The 22,719-nt window shown below is 39.1% G+C and overlaps 1 protein-coding gene across 13 annotated transcripts in view; it reads left to right on the top strand.

The window, feature by feature from the left end:
* HIVEP2 (HIVEP zinc finger 2) overlaps positions 1–15,064 on the top strand; it is a 194,825-nt gene extending 179,761 nt beyond the window's left edge. For all 13 annotated transcript variants that reach the window (XM_063605485.1, XM_063605479.1, XM_063605482.1 and 10 more), the window contains 4 exons: positions 1,507–1,682; positions 4,910–5,011; positions 5,808–6,703; positions 12,602–15,064. In XM_063605485.1, coding sequence (XP_063461555.1) covers positions 1,507–1,682; positions 4,910–5,011; positions 5,808–6,703; positions 12,602–13,426 — 1,999 coding nt within the window. In that variant the 3' untranslated portion in view covers positions 13,427–15,064. The remainder of the gene's footprint in view (positions 1–1,506; positions 1,683–4,909; positions 5,012–5,807; positions 6,704–12,601) is intronic.
* Positions 15,065–22,719: the final 7,655 nt, after the last annotated feature.

Below are 22,719 nucleotides of genomic sequence, written 5' to 3'. Positions count from 1 at the left end.
TCATCTAGTTAGGGGCAGAGAATAGTGAAATTTAAAGGTGAAAGACATTTGCATCTTTAGGGTTTTTTCTACTTTATTGCAAAAGACAAAGATAAAATTCAAAATAATTTTGAAGAACAAGTGGAAGTCAAAATTCCTGGTAAAAGGGGGGAAATTTAAAGGAACGGAAGACATGCAAAATTGATTATTCATAGTTTTGAATAGTTTCTACTTAACTCTCATCTGGATTGGTACTGACCAAAAAGTAGATAACGTTAAGATTAGATGTGAATCCATAACAGAGTTGCTGTTTAAATATGTGGATGGATTTCCTTTCTTAAAATTATTTCAATAGATTGGATGACTGAAGTTAAACTTGCCTTTATTCCTGTTTTTGGATTAGCTAGGATAAAATGAGGAAGTTTGCAATGCTCTTAGAATGTAAAAAAAACTGTAAATTTAGTGCCTTTAACTAAATCCACAGTGGATTAGGGCATTTTGCATGTCAGTTTACCTTTGGAAGTTATGAAAAGAACTCCCCAAATGGAGCGTCTTTCCAAAAATAACATTAGACCCAAAATTCTAGCCTAGCTTTGACTTAAGAGATAATGGCAGTCATTGAATTAGTCCGTATAATACTACTATATCTTATGACAAATTATGTTTTATTGTATTCTAAAATGGAATGGTTGAGCATTGGGTAGATTTCTTCCCTTGATTATCAAAGAAAATACCTAAGACTGTTTTTCTAGCCGATTTGATTAAGCAAGATGACCTCAGATATCCTTTCAAACATCTCTATGAAACCCTTCTGGAAACAAATGCAAATTTGATTAAAAATAGAATCTCTAGTTTTCATTATGTAACTACCTTGAAGAAGCTAGTTGAAATTTAGACTCCACATTATTACAGATTCATGGTCTTTGGGAAGAGCAGATCAAATCTGTAGACAACAGTTGGTGAGCTGAGCTCACCCTGTGTAAACTAGAAATTTCTGAGGCACTCTCGTGCCAGGATTGTAAAAATAGAGTAGGAACTTGCAATGAAGAATTCTATTATCAGTTATACTTAATTTAGCAAATTTAGAGGGTTGTATGTTTGTACATGTACATCTTAGATGATGTAATGTTAACAAAAGATACATGATGAACATGTTGGTATGCTTTTTGTATGTCCCTTGATTGGAGGCCATACTAGAATCCAGTCCAAAGCTCTGCAGCTCTTTGAGGTTTACATAAGTCATTTTGAACATCTACTTCCCAACTCTATAAATTCACATGTAATAGTGAAGCCAATTCCATTTTGAATTCCATGGAGCATTACATTTTGTTTACAGTGCCAAATCTATTATCTAGTTCTTTCAGCCATTTACTGCATAAATTTCACAGGCTTCGTAGAAGTAAAGTTGAATAATTGTCTGCAAAAGACCCTCATAAAAGTTTGCCATGCAAATGATTAGCTTTTGCTTTAATATATAGCATGCTAAGAATATTTGAAAACACACTGGATTCCCTCTTTTTAAAACAGGTACAAATCGAATGAAGATTATGTATATGTCAGAGGACGTGGCCGGGGAAAGTACATTTGTGAAGAATGTGGGATTCGCTGTAAGAAGCCAAGCATGCTCAAAAAACACATCCGTACCCATACTGATGTTCGGCCTTATGTATGCAAGTTATGTAACTTTGCCTTCAAAACGAAAGGTACAAGTCTGATTTTTTTGAGAGGAAACATACTTCTCTATGGCTACTTAGATTTCTGAATGCTATTTTATAACTAACCTTCATCAACAATAAAGATGGTTTGTTTGTGAAAATATGATTCCACGAAATATATTTTCTCCCTCAAGTAAGTGATCAAAGGATGTATGTGAGACTGTGAGGCTCCTTTTATGACTTAATTAAGAGCAGTAGACATAGGTCCAAGCCAGTTGTCTCCAAAGGAAGTGGCTACAAATTGTCTGGATAGCTATTACTTCATGTTGGAAATGTTATGTGGTCTAGATAATATTTACACCAGTATTGAAATCCTGCACATGCAGTGGTATTAGAGAAGCAAGGCAGCAGCTGGGAAGAAAACATGTGCTCTTGGTCAGTTTCAAGATTATAAATAATGTAGAGACCCACACACTCCCAGGTGGGTGCCTTCATCCACAGTTGCATTAATTATGCATAGAAATTTGATAGCTTGTGTTCCCTGTTTTTATCAGCACAGAGACAATTTCTGATTCTCAGTACATAACTGTTAGTCTTGTAAAACTAGGACTTGCCTTAAAATTTTTTTTAAAATCTGTTTTTAACAGGTAGATTTATGTAAAAATATTTTACTCAAGGAAGTTGCTTCGGTTATATTTTTATTTTTTATAATATTATCAAAATGTTCATAAGTCTGGTAGTCTCAGAATACAAACAGTAGTGAATTAGAGGTTGTTCGACTTTTGCAGAAGTGTGTTTTACCTTAGGTTTAGTGGATACTATAGGCACTATAAATGTGCCTCAACACTTTAAATTTTCATATTGATTAATCTGCTCATTCAAGAAAAAGAAATACCAAGTAAAATTATCTTTGGTAGAGAAATGTATACCTATATTCTTTTATAGCTGAAAATCCTAAATTGCTAGAAGTGTAAATGGGTAGCCTCTCAACATATCTGTTTCTCTTTTATTAAAAAGATCTGTGTAATAGAATTGCCTCATTTGAAGCTGAAAAAAGTATGTGTTCATTTGTGTCTCAAAAAATAAACATATGGCCTTTTAAATACCACTCACCTCTGCACAATCAAGCCTTTTATACAGAACTTTACTAAGAGATTCCCTAGGAGATAAGAAAATAAAAACTTTGATTTCAGGGAATATTGCAATTCAATAGTCATTACGAATGATACATATCTTCACTGGGCATATGAGTTTGCTGCAGGTATAGTTGTGTGAAAAACTGGATGAAGAAATGACACATCTCTAGATATTTTTAAAAATCAAATTAAGTCTGCCTCTGAATCATCATCTCCTGAAGGAAATAATTTATTCTTGGTCATTATTGGAGTTTCCTTGTCACCCTTTGGGAATGTGCAAATGTCTCAGAATCTTAAACTGAGCAAAACATCCTGGGAAACCCTGCCAGTTTTCACCTCCGACTGAAATGCCTGTTGTCCAAACCCACATTGTCGTCTGAGCACAGATGGAACGCCCTTGCACGACCAATCCCTTCTCCTTGTCTGTGCCACTTCTTCAGGGGCCTCCCCCGCCACTCTCCTTCCCTCTCCTTGTCCTTATACATTACTTCTGCAGCTCATGACTTTAACAAACTAAAGCCATGGTAGAATTGTTTCAGATCCAGATTTCTAGCTACAGACCTATTCTGAAGATGGGAGTCTAAAGCCTGACTATCCTTGGAATGGAGAGAAAAATGTAGGAGAAAGACATACATACTAAAATCTAAATAAACTATCCCGATATGCTTAGCATCTATACCTATACACATCCATAGCGTACTTGCACTCTGGCACAAGTGATGATTTTTATTAATTTATAGATACATTTCATTAATTTTCTAGATTTAAGCATTCTTGATATGTCTATAACATTTTTGGGCTCTTTAAAAAATGGTAGATATAAGTTTTGATAAATAAGAGGAATGGGGGCCTGGAAATATTTCTATGTTTGGAATTATTCAAAACAGCATGTAAAATTTATAAGTATATAAACAGTAAGTAAATAATAAAGCAATATGAGTAAAATAATAAACAACAGTGTCCCAGTTTTAACTGTGGCTCATATATTACATGAACAGCAAGCTGAACACCCCTACCAGAGGAATAAACTGTGCTAGCAGGCTGAGTTTCCACGGAGATTTCACAGAGCCTTCTCTTAAAGTATTTGTTGGTACATTGCTAAAGCGTTGTCAAGGGCACAGATAACATTATGGCTATTTTCACTGAAGTGATGTAAAGGCGCCTTACAACTGAATTAGTTCCTGAATCTCTTTTGATAAGTTATATGGCATATAATTTATATGTATGTGTGTGTGTGTGCGTGTGTGTGTGTGCATTCTTCTATAGATCCTGGGTCAAGAGGATTGGAACAATGTTTTCAAAATTTCTCACATTTCATAAAGCAGTTATACAAATTATAGATATAATTTATATCCACACATGCATATACACATATAATTGTATATGCCATTATCGTTATAACATATTCAGCATGAAACCTTTCTTTTTTGTTAGTGTGATAGGAGCCTGAAGATAAGTAAAGAGGGAATGTTGCTGCTCCAGAATTTTAGGAATTGCTGTCATAACTTTTGCTAACATATGCCAGACAGGTAGATGCTAAATACTGGGAATAATGCTCCCTATGAGTAGTTAGCTAATTATTTGTATGGATCTTTCAGAGCACTGACAAGGTTGGCCCTCACATTAGTTTGTATGTATTTTTCTTCTGAACGGTGAAGATCCTTGGAGGTTACTCTGTACCTGATCAGTGCCAGAAGGTCAGGGGCCCAGTGGGTGTGTTGAGAATATTTCATTCTGAAGTATCTCTGAGGTGTGTGGCCAGATTGCGTTTCCTGTTTATGTGGAGTCCCAGGAGGCTGGTGCATTTGGGTAGATATGAGGTCCCTTCTCAGGCAGAAAAGCCTGGGATTTCTAGTCTTGCTTTGAGCCTACTCTTGAAAAGATGTGAGCCTGGACTTCCACATATCTTCTAGAATAAAGAATATCTGAGATTGGGCCAAAGCTCTCAGGGATTGATATCTTCAAAGACCAGATTATTCTTCTTAAGGTTGAAACAAGGGGTAGTGGGTAGAAACAAATCTGTGTTACATGATGAATTTAATAAAATTAGTTCATTTCACATTGAATTTGGAGCAGCTATCAGCAGTTATTAATTTGACAACCAATTAATTTCTCTCTTTTTTTTGCTACATTTTCAAGGAAACCTAACGAAGCATATGAAATCTAAAGCACACATGAAAAAATGCCTGGAATTGGGAGTCTCAATGACATCGGTGGATGATACAGAGACTGAGGAAGCAGGTGTGTATGTCATAAATGAGTTGACAGACCTCTTCATTATGCACAGTGGAGCTCTGTGGCTGAGGTGGTAAAATAAGTTTAGATATTTTTAAAAAGTGATCACTTTTCATTTTATTAAATACTAAATATAGAAAATAAAACTGACACATTGAATTGCTTGAAATCTACTGAGAAGAAATGCATTTCAGTTTTGACTCCGAGGGCAAAAAAGGCCTTACTATGAAAATACTTATATTTAGAGCCTTCTATGAAGGGAATAGAATTGCACTTGCTTTGTGATAGCAAATTAGATTTTATGAGGCTTTTTGGGAAATTTGAAAAGCATTTTAATGTATTATTATTCAAGTTAAGAAGAAACCCAGTAGGAAAACAAATAAACAAGCAAACAAACATCATTAAGGTTGGCCAGACCTCCTGAGATACATCACTTAGACATACGTTTGTACCTGAGCTTGCAGAGACAGGTTGTTGCCTTTCTTTCTCCTCTAGCATCATAATTAACATTGTCCATGCTCATTTGTTGAGAGTTTTCTGTGAGTGGGATGATGTCTGAGATATAAGGTCCTACTATGGAATCTTTCTTATAAGTTGGGCATGAAAACAAATAGATATACAAGAAGATAGAATGAACGCAGGGTCACAGAGGTAAGTGCCTCATGTTATAGGCGTTTTCAGACATAACTATCTGTGGGCACTAGGGATTGGGAAAAGCATTTAGAAAGAAATGAGGCTTAAATAAGATCCTAACCTTGACATTTGGATCTTGATCTCCATTATCTTTGTTTAATTGTTTCAGAAAATATGGAAGATTTGCACAAAGCAGCAGAGAAGCATAGCATGTCCAGCATTTCAACTGATCATCAGTTCTCAGATGCCGAGGAATCAGATGGTGAGGATGGAGATGATAATGATGATGATGATGAAGATGAAGATGACTTTGATGACCAGGGAGATTTAACACCAAAAACAAGATCAAGAAGCACCAGTCCTCAGCCTCCTAGATTCTCCTCCTTGCCTGTGAATGTTGGCGCCGTACCCCACGGGGTTCCTTCAGATAGTTCCCTGGGACATTCTTCGTTGATCAGCTATTTGGTTACTTTGCCAAGTATTCGAGTTACTCAGCTTATGACACCCAGTGATTCATGTGAAGATACCCAGATGACAGAATACCAGAGGCTATTCCAGAGCAAAAGTACGGACTCAGAACCAGACAAAGACAGATTGGACATACCTAGTTGTATGGATGAGGAGTGCATGCTACCTTCAGAGCCAAGCTCCTCTCCCAGGGACTTCTCACCCTCAAGCCACCATTCCTCTCCAGGATATGATTCTTCACCCTGTCGAGATAATTCACCAAAGAGGTATCTGATACCCAAAGGAGATTTATCTCCCAGGAGACATTTATCACCTAGGAGAGATCTGTCACCCATGAGACATCTTTCACCAAGAAAGGAAGCTGCATTGAGAAGAGAGATGTCCCAAAGAGATGTTTCACCAAGAAGGCATTTGTCTCCAAGGAGGCCAGTGTCTCCTGGGAAAGATATCACAGCAAGAAGAGACCTGTCTCCTAGAAGAGAGAGAAGATACATGACCACAATAAGAGCGCCATCTCCCAGAAGGGCTTTATACCATAACCCACCATTGTCCATGGGACAGTATTTGCAAGCAGAGCCAATTGTATTGGGGCCTCCTGTAAGTATTATCCACTTTTCTTTCTAATACATAAGTGGAAGCACATTGGTCCTCCTGATAATGCAGTGGTGTGAAATTTAGTAGAACATGGGTATCTGTCATGGGTGGAGTGAATCTCGCTAATGAAAATAGCGGGGAGACATTTTTGTCATATGCTATTGTCAGTAACATGGCTGTGGCATTACCTAAAGTGTAGTATTGCATCAGAGCAGCAGTGCATTCCCAGTGGGAACAGGTGAGGCCTTTCTGAAGGCTTTCTAAACTTAACTGATGATAGACATAAGCTGAAGCCTTTTTGTAAGTAAAAAAGATGAACCTTTAGAATGCCATGACTGCATGGACATACACTCACAGGGACATTTAGGCATCACTTATATAACTCATCACCAGGTAAGGATTCTGATTCAGCTGTTAACCTTGACTTTCAAAAACTTTTATTTTTTAAATTTTTATTTTATTTATTTTTTTTGAGACAAGTTCTCACTCTTTCACCCAGGCTGGAGTGCAGTGGCACGACTTTGGCTCACTACAACCTCCGCCTCCCAGGTTGAAGCGATTCTCCCATCTCAGCCTCCCGAGAAGCTGGGACTACAGGCGTGTATCACCACACCTGGCTAATTTTTGTATTTATTGGTAGAGGCAGGGTTTCACCATGTTGGCCAGGCTGGTCTTGAACTCCTGAACTCAAGTGGTCTGCCTGCCTCGGCCTCCCAAAGTGCTAGGATTACAGGCATGAGCCACTGCGCCTGGCCTCAAAAACTTCTTTTTTTAATAAACTCTACCTTGCCCATCGTGAGTGGACATGTGAAACTGGTCAGGGCCAGGGAGAGGAGAGAATTACACACTCGGCATGTTTATAAATCAAAGACATGAGCCTGTCTGCTTTTCTTGCCATTACTACTATCAAGTGCACTTGCTCAGTGGAAGCGGGGGCCCAGGGAGAACGGGAAATCAGGAGAGCTAAGTGAGAATGTGCAGAGATTTCTATGATGTGCCTTCATTATAAGTGAAGATAACAGTAACCACCATGGATTACATTTAAGCAGTAGGTTTAATACAAATTCATATAAAAGCACCTGTCCTGCCTAATTCCACGGCTCAGTAGACCGTGATGTCTCTTTCAGTTTGTGTAGGATTTTAAAAAATGAATAAAGCATGCACTTAGCATAGACAGAGGCATGATACCTTTGGAATCTGTCTGCCTTGAATGTGTTTTGATTTCCTGGTTTCTACTCTTTGTTGTACTCCCTTGCTCCGGATCTCTGTGTCAAGTGCATCAGCACCATCCTTCACAGCCAGAGGAGACACTGCCAGCTCCCAGCTCTGTTTTATCACTGCCCTGGCAGCCAATTTTCTCCCTCTCATCACCTTCCACTACCCTGAATCCTGAGCTCAGCCTGTCATTTTTTCACTTTAGGAAAGCTGCTGCATTCCTGTCCCCATCCCCAGCACCATCTTTTCACAAGTCTGGTACCAACTTCATCTTGATGAAGCAATTCCTGCAGAAACATATATAGCAATTGGGATGTTGTTTACCAAGCTAACAAATTAGCAAGCTAATAAGAAAAAGAGATACATTTCCACAGGTTTTGGTGCCTTAGCAAAAGTAGGAAAAAGGGATCTTCTGCAGTTTATGCCATTGCAGCACGAATAGAGAACTGTAAATCTCCTGGATCATGGGATACCAAGTCTGGGATGACACATGCTTTCTCTGGTATACACGCAGTGATGCTGGCAGAGTGTGTTAGATGAGCCTCTCCCTGCCATCCCTGCAGCTTGTGTTCTAGCATTGGCCAGGTGGATTGAGAGTGTGGCATTTGTGAAACAGTGGTGCATGTTCAGTCAACTGCAAACATGCGATTCTTCAGTCAGAAAAAGTAAGCCTTTATTGCAAACATGCTGTGGTTGTAAAAATTTATAGCAACCCACAGTCAAGTTAGGCAAAGGAATTGGAAGAGTGGACTAAGGGAGTTCATCTGATTTTTAGATATATGCCCAGAAAGTTGGAGAGAGATGAGTTTTATTAGTCACTGAGTTTGTACCAGTTTTTTGATGTGTTTTTGTTCTGTTTCATTTTTTTTTAAATATCTGATCATGGGTATTATTATTATTATTATTTTGAGATGGAGTCTCGCTCTGTCGCCAGGCTGGAGTGCAGTGGCACGACCTTGGCTTACTGCAACCTCCACCTCCTGGGTTCAAGCAATTCTCCTGCTTCAGCCTCCCAAGCAGCTGGGCCTATAGGCACGTGCCACCACACCCAGCTAATTTTTGTATTTTTAGTAGAAACGTGGTTTCACCATGTTGGCCAGGATGGTGTCGATTTCTTGACCTCATGATCCGCCTGCCTCGGCCTCCCAAAGTGCTGGGATTACAGGTGTGAGCCATCGCACATGGCTGATCATGGGTATATTTCATAGTGTTATTAAACTTTATCATTTATGATGCTTTTGGCCTGTTACCCAGTTTAATTCTCTTTAGAGGATGTATAGCCTGCTGCCTTGTTCACATGGTATGAGGGAACAGATCTGGGAATCCTCCCTGATGTAGGGACAGTTCGTCCCAAGCACTGCCCACTTTATGCTTTCTCACACCACAGGACACTGACTGTGGTGTGAAGGGACCTTACAGCCCAGTCATATTCTGGCTGCGTTTGGAGTAATGGTGATCATAGCCAACACAGGTTTGGAAGAAATGAATGAATTCAAATGCAGATTGTGTTAAGTGTATGTGCATATACATGTATACACACATATACACATATGTACAAATGTACCTACACAGACATCTATATATACATCTATATACCAGTTCTATTACCCCACTCATCTCTTCAACAGTGTGGCAGTAAGGAGCTCTAGACACAAATGATGAGAAGGAGGTAGAAGAGCAAGAGACTTCCTGCTACCCTGTCGTTTTTGCCCCAGTGCCCCTGTTAGTTTTAATTTTAAGACGGATGGATGGACGGATAGATAGATAGATAGATAGATAGATAGATAGATAGATAGATAGATAGATAAGGTATCTTTTATCCATTTATTCAGTATTTAGTGAATTTTTGACGGTCTACTACGCATGGTTCGAGGTTGAGGATGAAATAATATTATGGCTGTGGCCTTATCTTTTTTTTTTGATAAATAAATTTCCTTTTCCATTTTAAAGCTTTTGTAGATAGGTAGCAGGAAGAGAAACAAAGGTGTGTCCAGGCCCTCAGTATGTAGTGTAGATGAAGATTGTGTCTAGGGAAACAGTCAACATTCATTCCTATCCCTTGTTATCTGTGTGATCTTGGGCGAGTCACTTAACCTCTTGACCACAGTTTTTTAATTTGTTTCTGGCAGCCAGGGAGGTGGCCCATGCAGATTTTTGTTCCTGAAAGAACGTGCCATTCAGCTGTAAGGAATGTAGTGGGCAGACAGCCTCCTGCTGGCATGTCAGCACCTTCAGGACAGGACTGTTTTTAAGCCAAGGCCATGCTCTCCCTGCAGCCCCAGCCAGTGACTGAGCACAAATGGGTCACTTCTCCTTCTCTGCTCCCTGCTGCCCCCAAGGAGGCTCTTGCTCTTCTATCTCCCTCTCATCATTTGCATCTAGAGGTCCCTACTGCCATACTGTTGAAGAGATGCGTAGGGTAATAGATCTGGTATATGGCGTATAGATGTATATATAGATATCTGTGTATGTACATTTGTACATATGTGTATATGTGTCTATACATATATATGCACTTACACTTAACATAATCTACATTTGAATTCACTGTTTGTTTTTCCATGACAAAATTTTTCTTACTGAGATTTAAGCAAGATGGAAATTTGTCCACCACATTTATAAGGCCCAAATTGCAAAACAATAGGATTGCAAATGGAGTAAAAACCAAAGTAGAGAAAACTTATTGGGAGTTTCTTTGGAGGATGAAGAAGGGGTGAATGAGAGGAGAGAGGATGTGTAGAAATGCCTGGTGGGGCTTGGAGCAGTGGAAGTGGCCACATGGTAGAAATTCTACTTGTACACGTAGCTCTGTGGTTAAAATCAGTGAAGGGCTGAATTTGAAACTTTCATTAGTAGCACTAATAAGATTTTATTGGATTTAGAACATGCTGAGTATTATTGTAGTTTTAGAGGACAATTCGTGACTCCATTTGTCAGCCTGGATTTGGGGATCTCAAGTCAGTTTACATAATGGGACATCTCTCTCTCTCTCTCTCTCTCTCTGACTTCTGTTCCACTTCCTTGGTTTCCCCACAGATCCACATTCTGACTGGTTGTATGCAATGGAGGTCATGGAATAGCAGCCAGAAGTAAAACAGAAAAATAACCAAGCTCGGTTTTATTTTAAACTTTGAATCTGTGATTGCTGTGATTAAAAGAAAACATACTTGATTATCTTCAAAGATTGTTACTGTAGGCATTACAGGTCTTCCTCCCAAACTGGTGTTTGATGAAGGAGGCATGCCTTTTCCAAACCTGATTAAATACAAGGGGGATTTTGTCTATGTGCAGAATTTAAGTGATTCTCATACCGTAAAATTCCCACCTTTCCCAGCTTATGAGGTCGTGGTAACGACAGTGTTAATGATTGCACCGTTTCACTCACACTTTCAGGAGAACCCATATTTCCAGCTTGCGTATGATATATCACAGAGAAGGGTAAGGGCTAAGCATCTTAGAGAGTAGCAGAAATCATAATCTAGATAGAACTGGATGAATCTTTAATGCTACAGAGCATACCTTGAGTTTTAGAACTGAAACTCTTGAAATAGAACAGTTTCTTTGGCTCTATCCTGGACTACTACCATACTGTACGGGTTTATATCTATCTATCTATCTTTGGTTCTCAAAAAATAGAAAAATAAATGAAGTCCTTTTTAGATGACAATCCATTAAAGAATGAATCACAGTAATTAAAATATGATAATATTACAACCTGATAATCTGACAATCTAAGCTGTATTTCACTACAGAAACAGTATAGAAAATAAATTCTCCATTTTTAGGACTAGGACTATGAAATCTGAAATTCTGGCTGAACATTTTAAGCATCCTTAATTCATTGATTGCCAAGAAGATATTGAGGTGGAAATGATAATAGAAACAAAAGAATTAAGATGCAGTCATCTTTGGTTCACAGTATAGAGTTGAATATAAGTTGTTAACTGTCTGAAATAATGTTAACTACTTCTACGATGGATAGTTTCCTTTAAAAAATTATTATTGATGTAAGACTTAAATGGACTTGGTTTGTTATTGGCTGGAGAAGCTGGCCTTCTGCATTGAGTATCTCTTAGCAGGACTGCATTCCTTTAGACCAATGTCTTACACATTGGAGGAAACAGTTTGTGGATCCTCACCACCATTTTGTCATCTGTTCTGTGGAAAACTTTTTTAAAAAGCCAATTTTCAGACTTGTCATTCCAATTATATACTCATCAACACTTAAGAAAAATATTAAAAATCTGTCCAGTATAGCAACAGATGGTAATCTTTTTATTTCCTTTTGAATTAAAAAAAATATTATTAATGTTTATTAGTGTTTTTTGCTCAGTAAACTTTTTTTTTGCCAATTATCCATTAATTTATTTTCATTATCTCTTGTGAAAAAAACAGAGCTGAAATGTGTCTCTGTATCCAATGGAAAACACCCTGACTGCTTTATCACCTTGCTGTTTAAAAACAAAAGCAACTTTTCACAGGCCGACGCCTTTATTCAAGGATTATAAAAGACAACAGAGAAATCTCTTTTGTCTTGAAATAGGAAAACTTGATCAAAGAATTAGGTATTGAAGCCTCTCTAGGTAGTGAATATGTGAATGGGTGAGTGAATGAATCCAATAGCTTGACCTAAGAATGAAGCGTAGCAGGCTCTGAATTTTGTGCTCTCTTTGTTTCTCTGCGCAGAATTTAAGAAGAGGATTACCTCAGGTTCCTTACTTCAGTCTCTATGGAGACCAAGAAGGTGCTTATGAACATCCAGGCTCCAGCCTTTTCCCTGAGGGTCCTAATGACTATGTCTTCAGTCATCTTCCACTCCACTCTCAGCAACAAGTGCGAGCCCCTATCCCCATGGTGCCCGTTGGTGGGATCCAGATGGTTCACTCCATGCCGCCAGCCCTTTCCAGTTTACATCCTTCACCCACATTGCCCCTGCCAATGGAGGGCTTTGAGGAGAAGAAAGGCGCGTCAGGGGAGTCCTTCTCCAAGGACCCCTATGTGCTTTCTAAGCAGCATGAGAAGCGAGGTCCTCACGCTTTGCAGTCATCTGGTCCGCCTAGCACTCCCTCCTCTCCTCGGCTACTGATGAAACAGAGCACTTCGGAAGACAGCCTGAACGCAACAGAGCGGGAACAGGAGGAAAATATACAGACTTGTACAAAAGCCATTGCCTCTCTCCGGATTGCCACGGAAGAGGCAGCTCTGCTCGGGCCAGATCAGCCAGCGCGGGTGCAGGAGCCCCACCAGAACCCCCTGGGAAGTGCACATGTTAGCATTAGACACTTTAGTAGACCTGAGCCAGGTCAGCCCTGTACCTCAGCCACCCACCCTGACTTGCATGATGGTGAAAAGGACAATTTTGGTACATCACAGACTCCATTAGCTCACTCCACGTTTTACAGCAAGAGTTGTGTGGATGACAAGCAGTTGGACTTTCACAGCAGCAAGGAATTATCTTCAAGCACAGAGGAAAGCAAAGATCCTTCATCAGAAAAGAGTCAGCTACATTGATCTATGATGCATGGAGACTTTCATTTCCACATTTTCCCATTTTTTTGTTTTTGTTTTTCTAGAAATGGAGGTAATCCAGTTTATAGCATGCCTGTCCTAAGTTACAGTAGTTTGCTATTATATATACTTTTGTTATATCAAAAGAATTAGGTAAATTAACGAGTCATCATGAGCCTGACCAAAACAAAATTTGAAATTAACCTATTGGGTCTGGTACTTTTAAAATTGTACAGATGTTTGTGCCTTTTCTTTACTTTGCTTATATTCTTATAAGCATTTTTTAGCAGTAATTTGTACATATTTTAGAATTTGTGTATCTGCTTTGTAATAAATGTAATTTCTTTCCTTTTTTGGACACTTGGATCTAAATGATGTAAAGCAAAACAGCATCAATATATATGTGAGGTTGCACTAAAACATATTTTTATATGATTAAAACTGAACAGCTTTTATGTACAGCTCTGATTCTGTAATACTAATATTTATTTACTTTGTTTCATAAATTGTACATTTTTTCTTAATGTTGTGGATTGCTTTTCTATGTGAAGCATGGGATTTACTGTTGCGTAACTAGAACAAAAATGTACATTGTAAACAAGATATTTAAACTAGAGTATCTTATTCTGCACTTATGCATTAGTTAAAAAAAGATAAAGGATGTATCAGTCAGTTCTTAACTCTTGTATATTTTTTTGTCTCTTGTTTGCTGGATTGACTATAACTTAAGTGCTGATTGTGATTTTAAAATGATAGTACCGTAAAGCATTAAAGTAAACAATGTGCTATTGTGAGTTTTTTCAAAGCTTTATAAATCAGTTATAAATAATATTAAAAGTATTTGGTCTTATGTGAACATGTTGATCTATATACTCATCTAAAAATATGGGAAAACATTCCACCCCATGTAAATATGTACAAGTGCATCACTGGTACAATTTTATGTAACTCAGTTGGACACTAGGTTGCCACAGACCTATGCTAGGTGTCTTTAAAAAATTAAGGTGACAAAGCACATGGGACTGTGTAGAGCTTGGTTATCGGCCGGCCCGGTGGCTTGGCAGGCAGTGCTGTGCGCTGCTCATGGAGAAGACCTGGGCTTAGCAATCTCCTTAGTTCTTGCTACACAGGATGGTGACTGGAACTAAGGCTACACAGAGGGTCGCACTTGGACTCTGAGGGTTGGGTGTGGAAGGGGGAAAAGGGGATGGAGACCTGCTCCCCAGCTCTTCCTGTCAGCCAGTTTACATGGGAACAGGGTTAACATCTGTGTTAGGGGAGGTCACCTTACCCTTTTTCATAGGGGAAGAGTGTCACACTCCTGGCTATCTCAGGGGGAATGGGGAAAAGAATCTTTCAAGGGCAAAGAACTCGTGGGAGGATGTCTGTTGTATGAAATAGTCACAATGGCTTTTGGTTAGTGTTGAAGGTGGGAAGAGCCTTTGTAGGTCCAGAAGAGTGAAAGAGAGGGAGGGGTACAGCAACATGTGCACAGGCACGCACATGTGTGCACGCACACATACAATCTGGGTTATCTTTGTGCTATATAGTGGATTATAATTCTGTGAAACCAAGTTTGTATATTGAATTACATTAAGGAGTGTTCTTTAAAAAGAGAAATAAATATACAATTACATGCTTGAGGTGTCTAGTTCTTATGTGTTGCTTTACATTTTAATTTCCCAATTTTGTTTCTAAAGTAATTTTGATACTAGCAACATACCATCTGTGCTTTTAATTGCTAGGCTCTGCCCATCCTGAGTGTGAATGCTTTTAACAAGTGAGAAGACAGTCATTGGCTTCCATAGATTATCTGATTAGAACAGATAGTGGTCACCAAGGTGCGGGCCCTAGGAATAGACTTATCCAAACCTCAGCATGGGCCTGGGCAGCATACGTTGCATCTGAACAGATTCATGAATAAAGCAAATTATCATTTTTCCTCTGCCTCTCTTGCAGTATGCATACTTATCTGAAATTCCACTGGGGAAACCTCTTCTTTCTTTTGCTAAGGTGGCTGAAGCTAAGAATCAACTAAAATATATCAGAAGATACCCACAAATCACAGTTCTTTTATTAGAATGAGTAGAATCTTTTTAATAATAAGAGCAGAAGCTCATTAAAAGTCAAAACCTATTAGTATTTTCACTATAAAAATCTCAAATTTGTGGATTTACAATGTACCTATTTGCTTTTATGAGCCAGACTGTCTTTTTAAACTGTGTTTTACAAAGGTGAATTAAAGGTCAACACAGACACTCTAATATCTGTCTCTTACCAAGAAGAATCTTTTGATTATGTAGGGTGATTTGTGTGTCATATTCCTCATTGATGTGTGCGTGTGTGTGTGTGTGTGTGTGTGTGTGTGTGTTGGTGATCCCAGGCCAAATCAAATTACTCTGTTTCCTCCTCTACCTAATTCATCACTCATTTATTCAGTCATTCATTCATTCATAAAAGTTATTGAGTGCCAACTATGAACTGGGTACGATAGTGGGCATTTATTTTTATTTTTATTTATTTATTTGTTTGAGAGAGAGTCTTACTGCAGGCCAGGTTGGAGTGCAGTGGTGCTATCTCAGCTCACTGCAGCCTCCGCCTCCCAGGTTCAAGTGATTCTCCCATCTCAGCATCCTGAGTAGCTGGGTCTACAGGTGCATGCCACCATGGCTGACTAATTTTTGCATTTTTAGTAGAGACAGGGTTTCACCATGTTGGCCAGGCTGGTCTCAAACACCTGGCCTCAAGTGATCTCCTGCCTCAGTCTCCCAAAGTGCTGGGGTTACAGGTGTGAACCCAATGCTCCCAGCCTGGTGGTGGGCATTTAGAATTAATAAAGAGTATCCGTGCCACCAAGGAGCTCAAGTAAATAGGAAAGACATATATGTAAGTAAATGTGGATAATATGATGTTTGAGCTAAAATAGTTGCACATTTGGTTTTATAACCATAATGGGAGAGAGAAATCATCCTGGAGAGAGCAATCATCCTGCTGAGAATGAAGAAAGGCTTCATCACAGAGGTAGCCTTAGAACAGGTCCTTGAAACAATAAATTGACTAATTCATTCAACATAGCTTTTCATCACCTACATTGGAGTACTCTTGTGAGTTCTAGGTGTCCAATATGGCACAAAACAGATAAAGTCTTTGCCTTAATGGAGTTTATATTCTAGAGGAGAGGGCAATATAAAAAATTAGTGGGAAAACGCATATTAGATGATCTGAGATGTGTAAAGCAATTAATGTGTAAAAAGCAAGATGTAGCTGGCACCCTAGGTATGTGGCAAGGTAGTACATGGTTAAGCTAGAAACACATATCAAAGTCCAATTTCCTAATCCAGCCTACAGGTCTGGCCCTGTAAGCAATGGAGAACCAAGGAAGGATTGAAGCAATAAAGTGGCCTTGCTATTGTTGTCGTTATCATTATTTTGGGAAAAATAAAATACTGTGGCACCAGCGAAGATAAGGGAAATAAAAGCAGCAACAATCCAAACAAATGATGGAGACCTGGAGAAAGAAGGGACAGTTTTGCTTAATGAAGAGGAATGGCTGATAGCTAGACTGATTTGGTGCTGGGATGAAAGAGATGGAGAAGTTAAAGATGATGAGTTTTTAACCTGGACAATAGAATAAGGGTGGCATTATTCAGCCACAAAAGAGAGTGGATTTGTACAGAATGCTGGTAAAGAGATGAGCTTTCCTTAGCAGTTCTGAAGGAGTTCAACCTCAAACAAGAGAGGCCAGAGCTGGAGACTGGTTTGTCAGTTCTTGTTTTTCATCATAGCTGAGAGCACTGAATTGGATGACATTCCTCAGGGTATATAAAGGGGTAGAAGAGGAAGTTTGAGGGTTTCCAAAGGTAGACAAAGAACATCGGGGCGGGCAAAGGTATACTTCACAGGACGGCACATCTCATCGGCTGAGCCCTAGTGATACGAAATTGTTTAATATTTTTGAGAACTTGATTTTCAGTATATTCCCCAAGATAATTTCTAGAAAACAAAACTTTTAGAACATCATTTTCTGAGAAAAAATCAACTGCATTTGTGGAATTATTTACTATTAGTTACTATTTCCTTAGTAGCATAATAGTAGCTTCATTATTAAATAATAAATTCGAGGTTATTAAATTAACCTGTCATTTACAAATGTATTTTCCAAAACCTGTAGTCTAGAGAAGTTAGGCGAAGTTTTCAAGGAGAAATAGGTGGTTCATTACAGAATCAAGGCTAAAAATGAGGTCCAACCTCTTTGTCCAGGTTTGCCTAAAGAACAGTTTCTCATTATTTATGATCTTCTCACTTAGATTAAGATTACAATCACAATAATGTACTGTGAAAGTTGTTGGGTTGAATGGGCTCAGAATCATACAAAAACAACAAAGCTTATTTCTGCCCTGGAAATGGTCTTTATTAGTTTAAAATATATTACTAAATATGGTGACATCTACTTTGCCACAGTACAGTTTTCTTTTCCCAGGGGCAATTTGACATTATACAGAGCATCAGCTCCCATTAATTTCCGAGTGTAGAGAAACATATGCTTACCCAGACTTTATATGCAACAATAAACCAGCTTGGCTATGCAGTAGTACTGAAGAACAGGGAAAGTGGTGGAAATTATTCTACTTGGCACCAAACAGTACCTAAAGATTAACAAGAAGAAGACACAAACTCTATTTTCTAGAATTCTCTAGATGGATCATTTTATGCGTACATATCCATTGCTTATCAACAACTAAGGCCACCTTCAGAAATATACATTTGACAGGGTGTATTGACTTGTGCCTGTAATTCCAGCTACTTGGGAGGCTGATCTAGGAGGATTGCTTGAAGCCAGGATTTCAAGACTAGAAATACACGTTGGTTATCAAAATGAATCATATCAACAGATTTTCTCTCCATTCACTGAGTGCCTATAAATGTATTTCAGATTCTGCAGTAGATCCCTGCCATGGATTTTTATTTTTTTGAGACAGCATCTTGCTCTGTTTCCTGGGCTGGAGTGCAGTGGCGCCAACTAGGCTCACTGCAACCTCTGCCTCCCTGACTCAAAGAGACCCTCCGACCTCAGCCTCCATAATAGCTGGGACCACAGGTGCCCGCCACCACGCCCGGCTAATTTTTTGTATTTCTTTTGTAGAGATGGGGATCTCACCATGTTGGCCAGGCTGGTCTAGAACTCCTGGGCTCAAGTGATCTGCCCGCCTCGGCCTCCCAAAGTGCTGGGATTACAGGCGTGAACACCCCGCCCAGTCCCTGGTGTGTTTTATTCTTCAAGTAGATTCCAAGTGTTGTTACATTGTTGAAATACAAGTAGAATCCATATAGTTTGATGTGAATAAAATTTTATTTTGGCAAAATTAAAATAAAATGATTAATGATCATACATTTCCTTAATTTATTAAAAATCATATTAATAAAATATTTTTAAATGAAAACCTTTCTATTAAAAAATGCCACTGGGCACGATGGCTATTATTTCCTACAGGTTATTGTTGCAGCATGTAGGAAAAACTACATACACACACATTGTACATGGTCCAGGGATCCAGGCCCTTTTATGGGGACAGCATCCCCATACAAAATCTCTTGTAGCTAATAATGATAAGTATTCTCTACAAGCCCTGTTTTAAGTGCTTTCATTTATTCCCTCATTTAATAGTCACAAAACTGAGTGAAATAATTTGCTTAAGTTTTCCCAGCTAGTAAATAGAAGAGGCAGTTAGGCTCTAAAGCGGTGCTGTCCAGTAGAACTTTCTGCAATGGGAAAAATGTCCCATATCTGCACCTTCCAATACAAAAGCCTATAGCTACACATGACTGGAGCACTGGGAATGCAGACAGTGCAAGTGAGAAACTGGACTTTTAATTTTATTTAATTATATTTAAATTAAACTTCACATGTGTCTAGTGCTTCCTGAATTGACCGGCCACCTCTGCAGGGTGGACCCTTCCCCTGTGCACAGGCTGCACCACCCACCTCTATAAGCACTCATCATTTGACAGCTATTGAGGTTCTATCACATGCTAGCTCTTTTCTTGGTGCTGGAGCTATACTAATGAACAACAACAACCAAACCACACCAAACCCAAAAATCTGCTATCAAAGAACTTGGGTTTAGTGCTTATCACTAAATATCTAGTTAAGGATTTTCGTGATACAATCCTATTGACTGCTTCTGTTTCCATTGAGTTTTGGACCCTGGAACTCACTCAAGCAATAACAGCCAAAGCACGCTTTTATGAAGAAGTAAACAAGCATCTTCCTCCTCCTGCCAGAAACCTGTTAAAAGCAAGGATGGAGAATATATCCCATTCTCAGGACTCATGTGGGGTCTCTCACTTCTGCCTTGGTATAAATGCATATGCCCCCTTGTGGCCTAAGGGAAGAGAGATGCAGCTGGGCTCCCCAAGGGCCCTGACTCCCCTACTGCTTCTGCATAGGACATGGAGTCTATGAAGAGAGCGCCCTGGCTCCTGGAAGCCCTGGCTCCTGGAAGCCTTGCCTTGCTTTTCTACTGACCACATGTTATTAAGTAAATGGAAGGCAGAAGGAAGGAGTCTGCCATTTCTTCTCTCACAGTGAAGGATGGAGGAAGGAAAGAAACAGAGGGGTTTCCTTTCTCTAGCCCAGCGGCCATCCTGACTGTGAAGCAAGGGGTCTGAGGAAAAAACTGCTCCTTGCTGCCGTGTATCCATCTAAGTAGCCAGACTCATGGAAAACCACACTGCAAATGTTGCCCTCTTTGGAGAAAACCTACTGTCACCAAGGACCTACTGTTTTCCCCAAAACATAGTCTGTGACTCTCTGTTATCCCCTTGGAATCAGTGAGATCATAATTCACGTGATATTCAACTGAAACAAACTAGACAAAGAGATTAAATAAAGCAACTTCATCTTAGCTCAAAAATTAGAACAAGCAGCCTTTCCCAGAGAGAATTAAGCCCATCAGAAAATGATTTGAGTGACTATTTTCTCAAATCTTCTAAGGAGATTACGTAACTAGCACCACCCTTGTGTGTAGGAAAAAAGTTAATTTGTTACACACAATGGGTGTCTTAAGGCATTAGGACTTAATATTCATATGGAAGCCTATTTGACAAGGGATGGACTGTGGTATATTTCCCAACTCGTATCAAGCCTAGTCACATTGTCAAATCTAGTTTAACAGAAATAATACATTGAGTACCACAGTACAGCATCAAATCCCCCCAAATTGTATCGTGCCAGCAATATTAAAATGCCCCAAATGTGAACACTGCCTCATTAATATTTTCCAGAATAAACTTAAATTGCAAAAAGATAACCTCCTTTTATATTAAATACTAACTAAATTTAAGTCCCCAGTTTTGCTTCCTTTAATTCCTTACCCCAAGAATAACATAACTTACGTTCCCAGGGAAGGTTACAATTCAAATGTGTTAGGCATTTCAGCCAGGACCTTGGTGTACCTATCATCGGCAATATGGGATTTCTTTCAGGGAAAGGGGTCCACACAAGGAACATAGCCAGATGGGAAAAAATGTTATATTCCCTATTTATCATCCCTCCTCCCTCTGCCAATCACATGTAGCAAATGCTTCAGGTTAATGATGCATTCAAGAATGTGTCTTGATCTCCATTCTGAAGTAAAACCACCTTCTTTCTATGTAAATCCAAATCTTAGGGTATGTATAACTAGACATTCCTATGTCAAAAGAGATATGACCAGATTTACTGCATTCTGTTTAGATAAATAAATATGTGTCATTTTATGTATATATACATTATTTCATTTACTCCTTTTAGCCCCTGTAATATGGGCATTATAACTTCCATTTTGCAAATCACCAAATATTTGTAGGGAAAGAAACATAAATTTTATAACTTGCCCAAGATTACATAACTGAGTTTCAAACTCAGGTCTGTCTGACTCCAGAATCATCCGTTCCATTATTTCATTGATTGTCATTCAGCCATAGCTGCAAGCTTTCAAAGGAAATTCATCATTTGTTCTTTCATTCATTCAAACATGTTGGTTGACTGACTGCTCCTGCTACACTGTTTAGTAAGCAAGACCGCATGTGAGCAAGAGATTTCAATGACAGCATGGAAAGGAATTTGAGAGAGGGATTGCTGCAAAGCAAACCCAGATTTGAGGTAAGTGAATCTGAACTATAAGGAGGGAACCCTAATCTGAACAAAAAGTATGGGTGTTCTGGAACGTAAGGTGATTATCAGGTTAGTGCAGAACATTAAAAGTGTTACAGGTAGGGGAGGCCCTCTGGAAAAATCCCACAGCAAGAGAGAGCAGGACATGTTGGAGAGAACAAAACAAATTCTACAGAGGAAGTAAAGATTCTGAGGTGCAGGGCCAGGAAAGGGATAGCAAGAGGTGGAGCCGACGGGATAAACAATGATGAGATACTGCAGGGTCTTGGAAATCATTTTTAGAGGTTTAGACATTAGGGCAACAGTTATTTGGGAATTAGAGCGTGCTAGGTAGGAAACTGATGGGACAGGGTTTGCGGTTTACCCGCTAAAAGGGCTTTAAGGTACACTGTCCAAGAGTCATAGCAACAAGGGGCTACAGAGCACTTGGAACGTGGTTAGTCCAAATTGATATGCACTGCAAATGTGAAATACATGCCAATTTTGAAGATATAGCACAAGGACGGTTTCAAATATGTTATTCATAATTGTTCATAGTGAGAACATGTTTACATGATACTACACTACAAATATTAGGTTAATTAAAATGATGTTAAAATTAATTTGCTATGCTTCTTCTTTTAGGTTGGTACCAGAAATTTCACAATTGCATACGTGGCTCACATTGCATTTCTATTGGATGGTGCTGGTGAAAGAGAGAATAGATGAAGGGTTGGGAGGGGCCACTATGTTCAGCTAGGCGGCTATTTCCATGATGGTGGCCTGCAATAATGCGGCAGTGGTGAAGATGAAAGAAAGCAGACAGACTTGAACTGCAAGAAGGTGGTGCACCATATGAGATGGTGGTTTATTAGATACAAGGTTCTCAGAAGAAGGGGGAGTCATGGTTAACGTCCCATTCCTAGCTAGCCACAAACAGATTAAAGATGATGCCTTTTCACAACATGGTTAAAGGGCAGGGGGCAGGGAGGTTTGGGAGAGCCCTGATGGATTTGGTAGCTCTTACTTCCTTACTTCCTGACTTTGGGGGTCCTGTGGACATCTGAAAGGAGAGGTCCAAGGAGCAATTGGAACTGTGGTTCTTCTGATACTATCTTAATAATAATAAATCTATCTGTAATTTATTTAAAGTGGATCATAT

The sequence above is a fragment of the Pan paniscus genome, chromosome 5 (genome assembly GCF_029289425.2).
Source record: "Pan paniscus chromosome 5, NHGRI_mPanPan1-v2.0_pri, whole genome shotgun sequence".
Classification (NCBI taxonomy): domain Eukaryota; kingdom Metazoa; phylum Chordata; class Mammalia; order Primates; family Hominidae; genus Pan; species Pan paniscus.
This window is presented reverse-complemented; position numbering and strand designations above follow the sequence as displayed.